The 17,512-nt window shown below is 32.2% G+C and overlaps 2 protein-coding genes and 1 pseudogene across 2 annotated transcripts; 1 reads left to right on the forward strand and 2 right to left on the reverse strand.

Annotated features, from left to right (window-relative positions):
* Positions 1 to 3,571: 3,571 nt before the first annotated feature.
* LOC114420025 lies at positions 3,572 to 5,754 on the forward strand (annotated as a pseudogene).
* A 401-nt stretch (positions 5,755 to 6,155) lies between these two features.
* On the reverse strand, positions 6,156 to 10,195 carry LOC114420026 (probable acylpyruvase FAHD1, mitochondrial). Its single transcript, XM_028385864.1, has 7 exons — positions 9,965 to 10,195; positions 9,727 to 9,892; positions 8,387 to 8,439; positions 8,210 to 8,272; positions 7,728 to 7,778; positions 7,489 to 7,606; positions 6,156 to 6,562 (listed from the first exon to the last, which is right to left on the reverse strand). Exons 1-7 carry the CDS (start codon positions 10,070 to 10,072, stop codon positions 6,447 to 6,449), a joined length of 675 nt encoding a protein of 224 aa, XP_028241665.1. The 5' UTR covers positions 10,073 to 10,195; the 3' UTR covers positions 6,156 to 6,446.
* A 1,108-nt stretch (positions 10,196 to 11,303) lies between these two features.
* LOC114420027 (lipoamide acyltransferase component of branched-chain alpha-keto acid dehydrogenase complex, mitochondrial-like) lies at positions 11,304 to 15,403 on the reverse strand. Its single transcript, XM_028385866.1, has 8 exons — positions 15,205 to 15,403; positions 14,965 to 15,108; positions 14,752 to 14,877; positions 13,917 to 14,368; positions 13,412 to 13,659; positions 12,756 to 12,844; positions 12,055 to 12,282; positions 11,304 to 11,585 (listed from the first exon to the last, which is right to left on the reverse strand). Exons 1-8 carry the CDS (start codon positions 15,349 to 15,351, stop codon positions 11,472 to 11,474), a joined length of 1,548 nt encoding a protein of 515 aa, XP_028241667.1. The 5' UTR covers positions 15,352 to 15,403; the 3' UTR covers positions 11,304 to 11,471.
* Between the last annotated feature and the right edge of the window lie 2,109 nt (positions 15,404 to 17,512).

A 17,512-nucleotide genomic window follows, 5' to 3' on the forward strand; every position in this document is an offset into this window, starting at 1 on the left:
AATAAACGTGAAGTAAGATCATCACATTTAGGTGATTATTATTTCAAATAAAATAAAATGGAATCATGCTTCTGACCACTGTTACTTTTCAGCTTTGCTATGCATATACTGAATTGAATGACCCTGTAGTACAACGACAGAGATTTGCTGAACAACTCAAGGTAATGGAATTTGACACAACAGTACTATGTACTGTGCTCTAATTGTTGAGCTTTTTCTTAATAGGAAATATTAGTTGCAACTGTTTGTTATTTGTTTCACATGTCAGGATCGGCAATCTGGCGATGATGAAGCAATGGCCTTAGATGAAACATTTTGTACGGCTCTAGAGTATGGTTTACCACCTACTGGTGGTTGGGGTTTGGGCATTGATCGGTTCACCATGTTACTGACTGATTCACAGAATATTAAGGTTTTTGCTTTTTCTATATCTGCATAATTACTTTGTTTTTGAAATTTCTTACCATCTTCTGTCTTTTTGGTGACGGGAGGTTCTTCTCTTCCCTGCCATGAAACCTCAAGACTGAGCCTTCAACCAAAACTATTTGAATCTCTGAGAAGTAAAATCATCATACACAGGTATTTTATACCTCAAGCTTTTAAATTAAAAGTATACTCCACATTACTGCCAAGTACCAAGTATTTCCAAGGAAATTGTGAGCACGGTACTGCGTAACTTCATTAACTTGTAACTAGTAGTGAAATGGTTAATCTTGGGTAGCGATGTTGAGTGGCAAACCCCAATAATGCTAGCAGTTTAGTGGACTGTAAAAAGCTGCTACATAACGATAGCAGATAGAAATCATATAATTCCCAATACAAAATACTCAAAAAATACTAAAAAAGCTTCATATATTCATCATTACTTCTCAAAAGTCACATCTTATAGACACAATCATCATTAATACAAGGCTTAACTAATAACAATTAGAAAAATAACAAAGGCTGGGTGTGGAAGACCTACAACTCAGGTGCCAACTGAAGCCTGCTAAAAGGGGTGGGCTTGGTTAGAAAATGGGCGGGCAGCAGAACTGAGGCTAGCAAGCAGGTGTTCTGTGTGTAATTTTGCGACAATACAAATAACTAGATAAAAATGCATCAAATTGTATGCAATGGGTTAAGGAACGATGATGGGCTAGCTTGAAGTTCCTGAGCTTTTACATTGCAGTCTGGTGAGAAATAGGGCTGCTAACTTTGAAAATTAGTTTCCCCATGGCATGTGCATCAAGTCATGAAAAACAAAGAACTCAATCGATGGAAGCAGATGAGTTTGTGTGGGCAAATAGAGATTTTGTTTGTTTAAGCGAGCATAAAACACAACATTAATTCAAAAAGAAAGTGGAAACAGTGATTTTAATCTCTAAGGATGCTTTGTGGTTTGATCATGCTATACTTGGCTACTGTGGCCATAACAGTATAAACACACCGCAACTAGGTTGTTTTGGCATTGACAGTTCTCTAAATGCTGGTCAATCACAATGTACTTCTATTTGCCGCAATTGATAAATGATATTTCAGCTCTGTAAATTTTTATTTTTAATGAAAATGACAGTGTAGAAAAAATCATATTATTATTTGATTGAAGTATCCAGGAAGAATTTTCAGGGGTGAATTTATAAGTTATAACTACTAGTGTAAATGGCAATGCTTCCTGCTGGTCTATATTTGTGTTTGATTATGCATTTTCAGTTATGTTACCGATGTTGGTTATAAATCTTATATCTTTTTGTGGTGCTTTGTTTACTTTTTCCCCTTTTATCGGTTTCAGGAACATGAAAAATGCAAGATGATTCTCAGTTTTGATTTATGCATTTGATTAGTAGACTTGGCATCGACTGGTCATGCATCGATCACACTTGGTGATTGGATTGAATGTGATGTCATATACCAGCTTATTGATTACATATTTGAGATTTGAGATAATAGTTTTATGATGTCTCATCAACAAGCCCATATTGCTAATGTTCAATGTAGAGGTGGGTGTATGGATTAGCTTGCTTTGCACCGCTACGCATAGTCGGTTTAATTGTAGTTAAGACTAGAGATCGAATTAGTAATAATTAAATATATATCTCTAATATTTTATAATATATCAAATAGTAAACTAATATAAACTAAAAAAATTAAGTTAAAGATTATACTACACATTTTACAAGCTAAATAAAACAGAAATCTACATGTAAATCTCATACACGTCCTAATTTAAAATGTATATTAAAATTCACATTATAAAAATACTAAGAAAATTCTGTTTTATTTTTTGAAAATTGTAATTTAAATAATTTTTCTTACCTCGACTCTTACCCATTTTTACTAATTCGAGTTAAATAAACTAGTTCAAATCAGTTGCTAACCAATTTTTTTACACTATTCCTTTTAGATGCCCAAAACGAGACTCAATTAAACTTGTCGAGTTGGTTCGGTTTCTAAAATCCATGTTGCTAGTGTGTATTGGTTAAACCAATGTATTATAGGTCTAATTTAAGTAAATAGGATTTCCTAGTCCTATATTTTCTCGCACTCCCACGAAGCAAAAAATAAAAATTCACGCACTCCAAATTAGTTTATTTTACTCTTCTCTATTTTTTTTTCTCTCAATTTCACTAATTTTTCCATCTCCCCTCAAACGATGGCATTTAGGTATGTTTAAGCTTACTCAATGATATACACCATAATTTTTACAACAAAGAATTCTAGACAACATAAATAAGTCAGACTACAATTTTCACTTGCTACTTTAGTTTATTTTTCCAAGCAATTACTGAACTTTACCTATTATCACTTTTTTTTTTCTTTTCCCTCTCAATTTCAGCTGTATCTTTCTCTCCTCTACTTTATTCCTATTCTTCCTTTCCTCAAAGGGTCCTTTTAATTTTTGTGTGTGTGAGATGTTCAAAACTTGCTCAATGATGCGTTGACACCAAAAATTATTGTCTAGCTAGTGAACCACAAGGAACGACCACGTGCAAATTAAAGTTCTAATTTGAATGATCCCCAACACATCATACGTACACATTGAGCATTATGGAATCGTACATCCTGCGCCTTATAAAGTACAAACTGTAGTCACACGTGATATACACAAATACGAAAACACGTATATGCGAATGAAAGTTGTAAAACAAACATAAAGTAATAAATAAAAAGCTTTTACTCAGATTTTAGATTTTTTTATATGGTCGTCTAAAATTCTTTGCGGTAAAAGGCTAAAAGCTATGATGATCATTAAACAAACGTAAATATTCGTACTTATTTCGACGAGAGAGATGACATGACTGAAATTGACAGAAGAAATATAAAGCAGAAGAGAGGAAAATAAATTAATTAGAAATAAGAAAAAACAGTTTATAAATTAATAAATCATTTATTGATATAAGTAATTCGATCCTTAAGTTCTTTAATCAAGATTTAACATTTGATTTTGGACATAAAATGACAACTAAAAATGTCCTTTTATTCTAAAATTGGATTGGTTCATAGGAGGAGGATTACACCTCCTAATTATAAAACATATATATAATCGGTGTATAGGTTAGAAAAATCATTTCCAAACATATGCATAAGTAAAAAACGAAAAAGTTAAATGTGAATAGAGGCAAATAAAGGCGTAAGCGTGATTCACGTATGCGAACACAGCAGGGAGATTAGAGACTAATGCATGAATCACAACCACAAAGCAGAAGCGACACGTAAGGAATGGGAACAATCAATCAATCAATCAGTAACACTCTCTGCCTTTATGCTGCACCCTTTCCTTTCCAACGCACAGAAACAAGCAAATATTCATTCATAATATTTCATGCACATTAATTCTATATACACATTACATAACACACTCCATCGATCAGAGAGAGTTATAGATGGAAGGGATAGAGCACCGAAGAGTGAACGTGAATGGAATAAACATGCACATAGCTGAGAAGGGTGAAGGCCCATTGATCCTCTTCATCCATGGCTTCCCCGACCTATGGTACTCCTGGCACCACCAGATCGCAGCCCTTGCCTCCCTAGGTTACCGCTGCGTGGCTCCGGACCTTCGTGGGTACGGCGACACTGACTTGCCGGCCACCCCCACCGCCTACACCAGCCTCCACGTCGTTGGCGACCTCACCGGGCTTCTCGACGTGGTCGCCGGCGACGAGGAGAAAGTGTTTGTGGTGGGTCATGACTGGGGTGCCATGACTGCATGGTCTCTTTCCCTCTATCGCTCTGAACGAATCAAGGCTCTTGTTAACTTGAGCGTGGTTTTCACTCCCCGAAACCCCAAGAGAAAGCCCCTTGACACTTTAAGGGCAGTGTACGGAAATGACCACTATATCTGCAGATTTCAGGTTTGTTCCAAGTTTTTTGGGGTCTGTTTTCTGTTATATATGCTGGTTTTGTTCTGCCCGTTTTTTGTGACTAATACTAGTAACAAATACTGTAGAGTAAATTATGCTAATACCTAAAGTATGTTTGTTTTATGTTTTTATGGATTTAACTTAAATTCATCTAAAGTATAAATGATTTTTACATTGTCATCCAATAATTGAGGTACAGTATATTAATATTGTTGATACTTTGATATTAACTATTTTAAAATTTGCAGTGATTTTCTGTTGACACTTGACAATGTAAAAATCTTTAAATGGTGCATAAAAATTAAACATTTGCTTTGTATATATGATAAAGTTCTTTTGTATTCAATATTATAATACTCATCTAGGTTTTACTTAATAGGTGCTTTTGTTTGGAATTGGATATTATAGTATGTCTCCCTTGAACCTGTTTTTTTTTAATGGAAGTCTACCTTAAACTTTAGTTTGAAGAATGTAAACTGAATTTCATCTACACATATGGATGTTTGGAAAAATAATGGCTATAATATTATTTTATAGGTCTCAAATCATGGTTTAATTAGAAGTGAAAAAAAAGAGGTTTTTTCTCTTGGGGGAAAGTAAAAACATGGTTTGCAAAGTTGTTATGTTGCTCAACTGCATTATTGCAGGAGCCTGGAGAAATAGAATCCGAGTTTGCACAGATTGGCACTGCAATAGTCCTGAAGGAATTCCTCACATACCGCAACCCTGGTCCACTTTATCTACCTAAGGGTAAAGCGTTTGCACAACCAACTGATTCTCCCATAGCGTTGCCCACATGGCTATCTGAAGAAGAATGTGACTACTAAGCCAGTAAATATGAAAAGACTGGCTTCACAGGGGGATTGAACTACTACAGAAATTTGGACCTGTATGTTTTTCTTCAGCTCTTAACTATAAAATGCTAACCGGTTAACTAACAAATAAATATTTCACACAATCAATGTCTATTGACTATTGAGGGACATGTTAGTGTAAGCAACAATTTTATAGTTTATACTCATCTTTTCCTTTCCCAATAAAAACTTATTTACTCTATTGCTTTCACTTGCATTTGTAGGAATTGGGAGCTCACAGCACCGTGGACTGGTGCTCAAGTGAAAGTTCCAGTTAAGTTTATAGTGGGTGATCTAGACCTGACCTACAATGCACCAGGCACCAAGGATTACATTCACAAAGAGATGTACCGCTTCTGGAGGAAGTAGTTGTACTTGAAGGGGCTGGTCACTTTCTCCATCAAGAAAGGCCTGATGAGATCAGCAAGCACATCTACGATTTCTTTAAGAAATTCTGATATGTTGTCACCCTTTGTTCTTGATTTCATTGCACCCCTGTCCTTCAGTTCTTGCTGGATCTGTATTCTCATAGTGGATCTGGGTTGACAACCCTTGCTGACTGTGTTTTCTCAAAGTGTGTATGCTTGTGTTTTATATAGATAAAAGTAAGTGGTGTGTAAAAATCGTTGTACAATACCATCACTAAAGAAAAAATAAATCTGGCGAGTCTATTAACAGTAGGATTTTCCAAAATCTTTTTTTACACCAGAGACATGGTAATTGAAGACGTGTTTATACCTTCCCATGATAACACATGGAAAGATTTTCGTCATGCACCAACTCTGTTTCAGCTGTTGCTACCATAACAGAATTAAATGCTCACTTGTTTCTTTTTTTACCATATCAGATTTTCCCACCGTTGTAATTGAATATTTTGTCATGTACAGTAAATTGCAACTTAAGTAGTACTATAGTTTTAGCCATGACATGATACCATCACATTCAAGTGGCCTCTTGAGAATTTTTAAAAGGAATCCATATGCGCTCCATTATAATCCTTATTGTCCACAGTATAAAAAAGCACATCCACCATAAATAGAAAGTCGCCCATCATCATAATCATTTTCATGACAAAAGTCTAAAATAGCACTCCAAAAGATCTATAGTACGGATTCGACGACCATTACAAAAAAATAAACTGTTAAATATCGTAGACTCTCAAGTCCATATAACTGAATTTTTATTGTGTCCCCTGGTTTCCTTTTGGCAAGATATTTTCTGTAGAACTGAAGTACCTTCGAGGAGGGTTTTATCAAGAAAGAACAGGCCTAGCTCTTTTTTCAACATTAAACTGTACGTCCACAAGGCCTGTAACGCCAGCAGTAATTGTTTGACCCTCTTTGACAGGGCCAACACCCGGGGGAGTACCTGCACATCATAATGTATGTTAGCTGGGCATAGGTCTAAGATTTCCCTGTTTTATGCTTCTAACATTTTGCAATTGAAGCGTTGTATAAAATTTATAAAGGAACCAGAGGTCAGAGCTGGAAGTGAGCCGATTTCTAAGCCTAGTTCTAACTTTGGCTTCATTAAGAAATAGAACCTATTTTCTTAGCTCAAATTTAACTTCAAACTCTCAAGTTATTCAAGAATTAAACATTGTAGTTTCAATAGGATTAAAATTTTAATTAACAAAATCTACATTTTTAAAATATATTAAGTTAAATAATAATTTAATAATTAAAACAAATGTTAATACATATTATATTGAAACATTGTTCATTAAAAAATGTGTACATGTGCATATATCAAGCCAACTCATGTCATGAATAATGAGTCAAATATGTAGAGGTTCAAGCTCAAATCTTCTAAAAACAAGCCAAAATTTTCAACTTGTTGAATTAACAATGATCCAAGCTGTGACTAGGCCCATGAACAAGCTGGCTTGACTCACTTCGAGACCTATCCATAAGCATGACCTTGAGGCAAATAAAGCAATCCAAGGTTACCACCAACACAAGTGGCAACCTTTTCATTGTTATTTATTTATTTTAATGAAAATCATTCCAAAGGATTTTTTTCTCTTAGAAAATACTATAGTTTTGGAGAAGAGGGAGGCTGCCCCGTTTCAAAGATAAGGCAGCATACCATATGTTTCAGGGAAGGCTTATAGATGAACTCAAGACCTTTTAATCAACAATGCTCAATCCTATTAGCTGAACCAATCCTCATTGGCCCAAATGATAGTTTAGACGACAGTCAACAGACAATATGCTAAGATTACCAAAGATCTTTTTTCATCATTTAAACTAACACATAAATATAACGAAGTACATGGAGAATTAGTGCAATACCAGTTAGTATGACATCCCCTTCAAACAATGTCATGACAGAGCTAATGTAGCTAATTAGAAATGGGATCTTAAAGATCATGTCCTTGGTTGAGCCCTTTTGCCGTATTTCCTCATCTACCTACATCAAAGCAAGTTCATTTCTAACAATTAGTTTAGGCTTCTAATGCATCATTGAAGCAATGCACAATCAATTATATTAGAACCAAGTGAGGATGAGAGAAGTATACAGTATCTCAAACCTTTAACCATAATTCTAGATCATCAGGATTTGGCACTGCAGTCTTTGGCAACTGCATAAAAAAAGTACAGTTGAAGAATATGGCTCATAATAAAAGTAGATGAGCAAAATAATGTTCAGAGGTGAACACAACTCATTCATTACTTGTAGAATTTTAAATTCCAACTAGAAGAATGGGTATAACTGAATTACAGACTACAGTACTATATGCATAGGAAGCTGGTACAAGTTCTTCTTTTATTGCAAAAAGCCCCACATCACAAATTTACAAGCAATATATTATTACTTCCATATCTGTGTCAGGGTAATGCTAGTGTATGTTTATTAAATCTTGGAAAAGTGTTCAATGACTGACATTTGTATTATCATTCTCTGTAGTTCTTGACTCCTTAACACTATCAAGGACCGAGTGAACTCATTTCGCTAACATAACATATAAAATAGTTTCAGCATAAATAAGCATCACAGCATACAATTTCTTACAATAGAACTAATTGGGGTGAAAGTGTCCTGGCCTTTTGCCAAACTCCATGGAAGACCTGCAGACTAAGAAGAAAACATCAGTAATTAGATAATGAAAATATAACACAGCAAAAGCAAAAGGGAATTCCCAAACAAATAATTTAAAAAAATGAGTGTAAGAGTTAAGTATGACAATACCTTAGCAGCAGCTTGAAGGTCCCTAGCAGTCATATCCAGAGCCAGTGCATAACCTGATGTACAAAAATGTATCCAATTAGTGAGTGTAAAGCAGAATAGAGCAGGTGTCATCTCTGTTAAGTAAAATTTTCTAAGTGTACACTTCTACACTTAGAAAAGGCTAGCTTCCGGAAAGAATCATGTTGAAAATAGTATGGGAGCCACCTATTACATTAATCTTATCGAAATATGCTTTCAATAGAGGTTTGTCGAAATATATTTTTGATAAAAATTTGTCGAAATACATTTTTGATTGGAGTTTATCAAAATATATTTTCGATAGAGGTTTGTCAAAGATGAATAATAGAAAATTTTATTAAATTTTACTTACAAAAAGATTCTTTCGATAAAAAGTGCTTATGAGGAAAGGATCTTATCGAAAAATAAAGTTGTCTAAATTAATAATTTTGACGAAATTAGTTTCATCTGGATTTTGTCGAAAAGGAGAGAGTTGAAAATTTGATAGTTATCCCCATAAGCCTTTTTTTCGATAAAAGTTGGTTTTGACAGTTAATTCTGCACTGCACGTGCATTCAGAAACCATCAGAAAGAATTTCCAATTTGAATTCAAAAGGAGCAGTTGTAGCAGTTTTTCATAGAAGATAAAACGAAACAACTGGAGTCATTAGATGTAGGAAGTTAGTAAGTTATTGTAAACAATTCAAAATTATATAATTCGACCTTTGATATTAGAAGTCTATAATAAAGACCCCTGACAGCTATTTTTTATTGGATAGAAGCACTATCACTAAAATCCTCAAACACCAACAATGTTGCACTCAAAAATGACTCTCGGTTCGAAAGTCATAGTGTATGTATTCATCCCACTTTGAATGTTTCGTATACTTTTCTGCATTTCTCTTCACCTTTCTCTTTCCAATCTCCATTTCTTCTCTAAACTCTACTTTTATTCAATCCCCTTTGCTTGTTACTATCAAATTCATAAGAGATTGCATGATTAGAATTTTTATCAAAAACTATTACTATCAAAAAGCACTATTAACAAAAACGGTAGCTATAAGAATTGTTAGAGAAAATGTTTATATAAAAACCTTTACTATGGATGTCACCATTGAGATTATTATCACTGTTTTCATCAATACTTGGGTAATTTTCTAAAGTTGAAAACTGTAATTCATGACTAAAAGAACTTACAGTCAAAAATGAATTTTATATCTCACTCTTAATAGAATCATCAGTGAAAATTAACTTCTTAGAAATAAAAAATAATTTAAAAAATCTATTTACGATTTTCACGGTTAACAGCAGGATAAGGCATAAGATAAATGAATAGTGAATACCGGCGACATAATCCATCGCAGAGGATTCGGAGACGTCACGTGCTTTCTTGGCGATGACCACAGCGAGCTCAACCTCGTGATGCAGAGAGCCCTCGTTGTGTGGGATTTGGATGGTTCCGCCGTTTTTCAAGTAAGACGACGTCGGTTTCAGAAACAACACCGGCTCCTGAAAATTCAAAAGCTTAGATTCTTCAATTAAGATGACAACTTATCAGACAGAATCAGAGAAGGAAGGAACCTTGGGAACGGCGTTGCCTAATTCCTTGGCGTGAGCAGCGTAGTTTCTGCCAACAGCGACGATCTTGGTGCTCAGTTCCAGAAGCTTCTGACAACCTGCCACTGCCATTTCCAAACTAATTTCTTCACGATCTCACTCACTATTGTTTGCTTCGATTTAGTTTAGCTGTTCTGTTTTCAAACCCAAGAATTGGAATTTTCAATTTTCTACTGAACCCAAGCTGTTGTTGTTTATAGACCTAACTTTGTATTTCAACAATGTCATTTTTTTTTTACAAGAGTATCTCATTTCAAACATAACTTTAACTCCCCATAAAAAGAAACATAATTTCACTCATGTTAATTTTAAAAGATTAATTTTAAGTAAAATAATATAATTATATTTTTTTTTGTTGTTGTAATAAAGTAAAATTTAGACAATGAAGAAAATTAATTGATCTACTTTAGTTTTTGAAAAAAAAAAGGTCTTTGAAATTAGTTGAGTGGGTTAAAAATCAAACGAGATAATTTAAAACCGTTAAACCGATAAAAAAAATTGAAACAATAAATTGAAAATAAAAAATTGTATTTTTTATTATAGTTTAGTTTTCATTTTTTTAAATTGAATCAAATCAAATTTTAACATTATATTTAATATGTTTTTCTTCTATACTCTTATTTAAAATGTTATTATCCTAATACAAATAATTATTTTTTTATTCAAAGAGAAGAGTCAAATTTTAATATCATAAATTTATAGTAACTTACATACACTATTTAATTAATTAAGTTAAATTTCCTTAATATAATCACTCAATTTTGATAAAAAATATATTCAACATTTTTTAATCATGTTCAATTGTAATTTTATGATATTGATAATACATATTAATTTATTATAAATAATTTTCAAAAATACCATATTATACTTATGATTTTAATTTTTTTTAAATTGCATTTTTAAGAATTGATAATGACTTAGTTAGTAGAAGGTGATGGGAAAGTGATTTGAGTTGTTTATGCAGACAAATATAAAAATGATTTTAGATTTTTATTGATTGAATATTAAGGGGTAGTAATACATTTTTTTTAAAAACCTATGTAGCTAAATATATATTCTATAGATTTACAGATCCGTCCCTGTTAGGTAATACATTTTTTAACATTTATTTTGAAACACAAAATACTATTAATTAAAATTTATTCAAAATTACAAATTATGAAATTCATTCAAAGAATAAGACCTATGAGAATTTATGATTCATATTAAATAATAAAGAACATATCAGAAAATGTGTTAATGGCATCTCTTTTCCCAGCAATTATGCCAGCTCATTAGATTGCGTTCTTTTACCATAAGATAATAGCGAGGGAACTTTCTTTATCAGAATGGTTATTATAAAATTTTCAGATCTTCATTTGGATCAGTTTTAAATGCTTTGGTTCGTATATTTCTCATTGTAATGAATATAAAGATTAACCATCTAAAATTACAATTTCAATAATTCTCCCTTCATGTAACGAAAATTTCATTTCAAATGCAGCGTGAGGAGCTCGGGATTTTCAATTAATTGCTTCCACTCGTTGCAAAATCTTGCAACGGTTGCTCCGTCCAAGACTCTGTGATCTGCACCAATATTAACCTGGAAGCACAAAAACAAATCATAAAGTGCTGTTCATTTCATCTTCTAACCATGCAAAAATCATGATAAATAATAACAACATTTGGCTAATAAATATACGTTAGCTTATTGCAAAAAAAATTGAATTCGTAGTTCAAACCTGTGTTTTCTTTGTCATCAACCTTTGAACTACTTTGTTCAATGCAAATTCAACCTATACATCTAAGTTATCTAACTATAAATATGAAGACAATCGAACTACAAAAGCTGAAGAGCTATGAAATCCTTTTCAATAGCAAAATTAGGGTAATCTCTATCGTCTCATTTTTTTCCACTTCAGCCAAAATGACAAACTAAAGAGTAATAATATATAAAGTGGACATGTTACGCTATGAATAAGAATCGTAGGAGATTATTGTAGTTTTCTCTATAAAAATGTATTTGTTTTCATTGTTCACACACTTTAGCAATGCAAATATGCAAGACTTACATTCATGAGTGATGCAGGATACACATTTCCATTATCAGCAAACCGTGGAACTATCTGAATTCTACCAATGGCAATAATAGAGACTTCAGGCAGATTGATAAGTGGGGAACCAAACTTTCCACCAATTGCTCCAATGTTGCTCAAAGTGATAGTACCACCATATATTTCCTCAGAAGTTAACTTGTTATCTGAAGCCAATTGTTGTAACCTTGCCAGATCTTTGGTTATCTACATAAATCATATATAAGGAAAAATAGATTAATAAGAACAGGCACAAGAATGTCTTATTGAAATGTGAGACATATCATGATTCTCATCATCATACGCATTATGCACTTAACACCATATAAATGCTGGGCACTATGCAAACAGATCTTCACCAAACAACAACAACCTTGTCTTATCCCCAAATCTGAAATTATTATTAAAACCAAAGGAGTCTGAGAAAATAGCCTCTTAATTTCTTCTCTAATGAGAAGCAGCCTTTAGAAAGCCAACGATTAAGTTCAAGCTAGAAACTTACATCAAGAATTAAATTGTATTATTCAAGCAATTCAAATAATGAACCATTTTTTTCTTCACCACCCTGAAACTAAACAGCAACCACGGGCATGCACTTCAACCAACACAAGAATGGCTGGATAAAGCACAAATAGCTACAGCCACAACCGTGCCTTTTCCCATTAAGATTGTAAACTAACCTCCATTATGGAAAGAGACTGAACATTTTTTATGTTTGGCACAACTAAACCATGTGGTGTCGCCATGGCAATTCCAACGTTGTGTGAACCTACAACAAATAAACCTGTGTCAAATTTGGCATGACAGCTACTGCCTTGAATAAATCATTAAATTGACATTTGACAGCCAGCAGATATCAGTCAACACAAGCTGGGAAAAGTTTTAACATCAAGTACTTTACTTTCTAGTAATGTGAAATAATATTAAAAAATATTATGCAAGGAAACTATGAAAGCATTATTCTTGAAAATACAACAATCAAGATGATCATTGTCCCAAACTCGGATACAATAGATGAGGGAAAACTTCTCAAACACTTACATCATATGCCAGAAACCAATATGCATACAAACTCAGTAGACCATTTGAAGGTTATTTTGAACATGTAAGAGGCTGTGCTATAAAACCAAAGAGACAATTGGCTAATGAAGGGAACCTCCTTCACCTCACCATATTTTTCATTTTTTAAATAGCTGTTGCTTTTTCCTTGAACTCACACTTTTAACTAAAAAAATACAAACCTTGTATTCACACTACAAAAATTTAAACACAATCAAGCTACAAAGGGCAGCAAAATTATATCTATCATTCATCAGATTATGTCTGAGAAACAAACCTTTGAGGACAACCTCCAATGCATCCTCTTTGAAGCAACTGTTCATAAAGGGGTACTTACTGAGGGCCATTGATAGTGATTTGATTAATATTGGAAGGAAAGTGTACTTAACATCTGGATAAGGATTATTTTTCTGAAAAGATGTTTTAAGCTCTACAAGGGCATCACAATTTATCTCATCCACATAATGAAAATGTGGGACTTTAGCAGCCAGGGACATTGACTTTACCATTGCTCTTTGGAATCCCCTACAAAAAGAAAAGAAAATATCATTAACTTTCTCTAATGATTTATTCTTTCTAATTAAGTTCTGGAACAGAGTAAAGGAAAACAAACACCTTCATACTATTGCAACACTGATGTTCACAGATTCACAGTTTTCCACAATTTGACATAAATAGTTTGTCGCAAATAACTATGAATTTGACAGATTGACATCCATCTCCATCTCATAAGAAAAAGAAAAAAGGGAAGGGTTTAAATTTATGTTTGCACCCAGCTTTACCTAAGGGGAAGTGTCCTGTCCTCAGACGACCTATAAAATTTAGTTGCGACATTGCAGTTGTATCCTTCAGCTCCCTGAAGCTGTTCTCCAGAATCAGAATGCAAGACAGTAGATGGATTTTTAATGATTCCTTTCTTGACAGCAAAATTGAGCACGTCTTCTTTCAAAACCCTTCCATCTTTTCCAGTTCCACAGACTTCAGTTATATCTATACCATGTTGCTTTGCTAGACTTCTTATAGCAGGTGTTGATAGAACTCCAGTTTGTCTCCCTTTTTCAGGATCAGAATCTATCAACTTGGCATTGTCAGAATCGTCAACTACTGTAGTAAGCACAGACTCATTTACTAATGTCTGATCAGAATCAGGTGACTTTGCATTTTCAGAATCACAAGGAGTCCCTGAAGGAAATGCAGACTCGTCAACTAATATCTTTAATAGAGTTTCTCCAACCTGCAATTTTATCCAACAGAAGTTTGAATATATTTGCAGCCCCATATATAACATAACCAAATCATTAATGTAAAATTCAGATCATCAATAGATTCCTATCTTCCTCAGTTATGCTGCTTTGAAGACCCACCCCATATATAACATAACCAAATCATTAATGTAAAATTTAGATCATCAATATATAATAAACTTTTTCATCACTTATATAACTAATATAACAGGGAAACTTTTCCTACTTTTTGGGGTGTGGATAACTATCCCAAATTTCAAAGCCTCAATAATGTAGCACTGCCACTTCTCTCTCCAATGTAGTCTAACAATTTATAAAATCATAAGCATGGTCTATTGAAAAATATCCAACAGAATGAGGTTTGATAACTCACCTTCACAATATCACCAGGAACGTAGAGAAAGCTAGAAATTTTTCCTTTGTAACGACTAGTAATTTCTATGGTAGCTTTATCACTTTGAACTTCGCAAAGTGGTTGAAAGTCTTCAACATAATCCCCCTGTCAGTGTGACACAACAATTTAATTAAAAAGCTTAGAAATTAGAATGAAGGGGAAGAAAAACAAGCTGGTTATGAATGAACTCACCTCTTGGACATACCATTTGAGAAGCTCACATTCTGCGATGCCTTCACCCGTTTGTGCCAATGGCACGTCCACAATCTTGCTTGCGGGAAGCTCAAGGGCGGGTTGAGTAGAAAACCAATATCTGTTCACACGTGCAAAATTGAACTAGAAACAAATCGGAAATTTCAACACATAGGAAATTTAAATCAATTAATAGTTAGTAACAAGAAATGCATCGAAATAAAAGAGGACACAACTCACAATCAGATGTGAAGAAGAAGAAGCATTAGCTTTGGAGAAGCGAAACGGGATCGCAGGGGAAGATGATGAGGAATGAGAAGCGGAGGCAGAAAATAAGGTCCGGGCGGAGATCAAAGCTCTCCTCTGCCATATGCGGCTGCTCAGCATCTTGTTTTTTTGGTGTGTGTCCTGGTTTGAGCTGTGATCATGAATGAAGAAAAGAAATACAAGTTTTGAAGAAGCCTTTGAAATTAAAATGTTTTTTTTTATGATAAATAATATTTTGTATATCAAAAGAATTTTACTCAATTCATTGAATAATATGTATAAATTAGCCTAAACTAAGTTGAATTTTTATAGATTAAAAAATTTATATTATTAAAATATCGCCTTAATTTTTATGTATAATTAATTTTCACAACTCTAATGACAGAGAATCTCTATTTTATATTTATATTAGATTAGATACTATATCTATATATAAGTCTCTTTTACTGATAAAACAAAAAAGTATTTCTATCGTAAAAAAATCTAAGTCTCTTTTAATTAATTTATATCCATTGAGAAAGTTAGGTAATTTAAACCATCTAAAAGATAATTATTTATGTGAGTTGCTTAAAAATAAGATGTAATGCATAACAAAATTGTTGTTTGAGCATTTATTTCGTAATTATAAGAACACAGTTGCTTATATAAATAAAGTGATTTTTAAGTCAAGAATAAAAAAAAGAGAAAAATTATGTTAAATACTCACTTTAGCAACTTTAATACTAAAGTAAAGTTTGTGTAAAGTTTTTTTAATCTATTGTAAGATCTATAAATTTAATATAAGTAACTTATTTTAGTAATTATGTATTATAGATACTTTTAGTTAGTAAATATTAAATTTGTTAATAATTTTTATTATTTTTCTAAAATTACTCTATAATTTCTTTTAACTCGTCATCTCATTATCTCATGCTTTCCATCTAATTAATTTTCACCTAATTAATTAATTCTCTAATCATTTTCTCCGATCATCACGAGAAAAAAGAGTGATAGTGAATCTTTCTTACTAATTTATACTAACATTTACTATTTATTGACTATAAAAACTTTAAAGTAGTTAAGAATATTTTTGTCAAAAAATCATGCATGTAGGGAAAAACTTAATTTTTTTTTTATTGAAAATACAAATAATTTTTAAAAAAAAAGTCTTGTATCTACTATATAGGGATGAAGGTCGTATCTTGTTTAAAGTTTTAAAAGTGTAAATAAACTTTGGTAAAAAAAAATAATTTTTAATATGGAAATAATGAGAATAAGTTTTTAATTCTATTAAAATCAACTATGATAAAATTTTATGTTTATTTAAAATAATTAATTTGAGTACTATTAAAAGAATAACTTGTATCGTAATTAATTCAATTTAAATTAAAATGTAATTAGTATCATGATTCAAAAAATTAATTTATATATAATTAACTACACAACAAAAATAAGTTTCTTTTGTTTATTTCAACTGAAATACAATGAAAAATTATTCTTGTTGGGTAAATGTTTTTAAAATTTTTATTTCTTTACTTCATTCACAATTTTTGTTTTTGTCTTTTAAATATAACAAGTTTTCGTTGTGTTAAGCTACTTTTTGTTGCGTACAAATAACACCCGAAACATGTTTCTTGTCAAGGACAATTTTGTCAATTGGCTTTTTAAATAAACTTGGTGGGTTAACTTGAAAAAATTGGGGTGGGAATATCAAAGTCGTTACCTTTTTATTTTTGGTCGTCAAGAAAGATAAGAAGACCATACCTAATGAAGACTGCACCTCCCATTTTGAATATTGTATTTTTCGAAGGAAGTTGAATGAACAAAAATACCCTAGAAAGGAAATGGCAAATTTGAATTTTCTCGTGTTTGAAGCTTCTTGCATCATTTATTTTAGAATAGGAGAAATACTATTCCATAATAGTTATTCTAAGAGTGCACATATATTCTAGAATATAAAAATTCTTTCTAGAAAAACTATTTTAAAATAAGATTTTTTCTATTATGGATGACTATTGCAGAAAAAAAAATCCTATTTTGAAATAGTTTTTCCATAAATAATTTTATCTATTGTGGAATGATTATTCTAGAATACATATATACTTCCAGAACAATTATTTCATAATAGAAAAAAATCCTATTTTAGAATAGTTTTTTTAGAAAGAATTTTTTTCTACCAATAAATAGTTGTTCTAGAAGTGTATATGTATTATGAAATATTTATTCCATAATAGAAAAAATCCTATTCTGAAATAGTTGTTTTGAAATATTTCTTTTATTTTGAAATAATTATTTTGTAAGT

The sequence above is a fragment of the Glycine soja genome, chromosome 7 (assembly GCF_004193775.1).
Source record: "Glycine soja cultivar W05 chromosome 7, ASM419377v2, whole genome shotgun sequence".
NCBI lineage: Eukaryota > Viridiplantae > Streptophyta > Magnoliopsida > Fabales > Fabaceae > Glycine > Glycine soja.

Bases quoted from the DNA above. Each gene is read 5' to 3' on its own strand.
- LOC114420026 (XM_028385864.1), bottom strand. From the start codon at position 10,072: ATGGCAGTGGCAGGTTGTCAGAAGCTTCTGGAACTGAGCACCAAGATC. The intron at 7,779-8,209 runs GTAAGAAATTGT...TTTTTTATGCAG, and splicing joins TCACCCCAATTAGTTCTATT to TTGCCAAAGACTGCAGTGCC. The intron at 6,563-7,488 runs GTATTGCACTAA...TATGATGTGCAG, and splicing joins AGGGGATGTCATACTAACTG to GTACTCCCCCGGGTGTTGGC.
- LOC114420027 (XM_028385866.1), bottom strand. From the start codon at position 15,351: ATGCTGAGCAGCCGCATATGGCAGAGGAGAGCTTTGATCTCCGCCCGG. The intron at 15,109-15,204 runs GTGAGTTGTGTC...ATTTGTTTCTAG, and splicing joins CTTCTTCTTCACATCTGATT to TTCAATTTTGCACGTGTGAA. The intron at 11,586-12,054 runs GTAAGTCTTGCA...TTGTGCTTCCAG, and splicing joins ATCCTGCATCACTCATGAAT to GTTAATATTGGTGCAGATCA.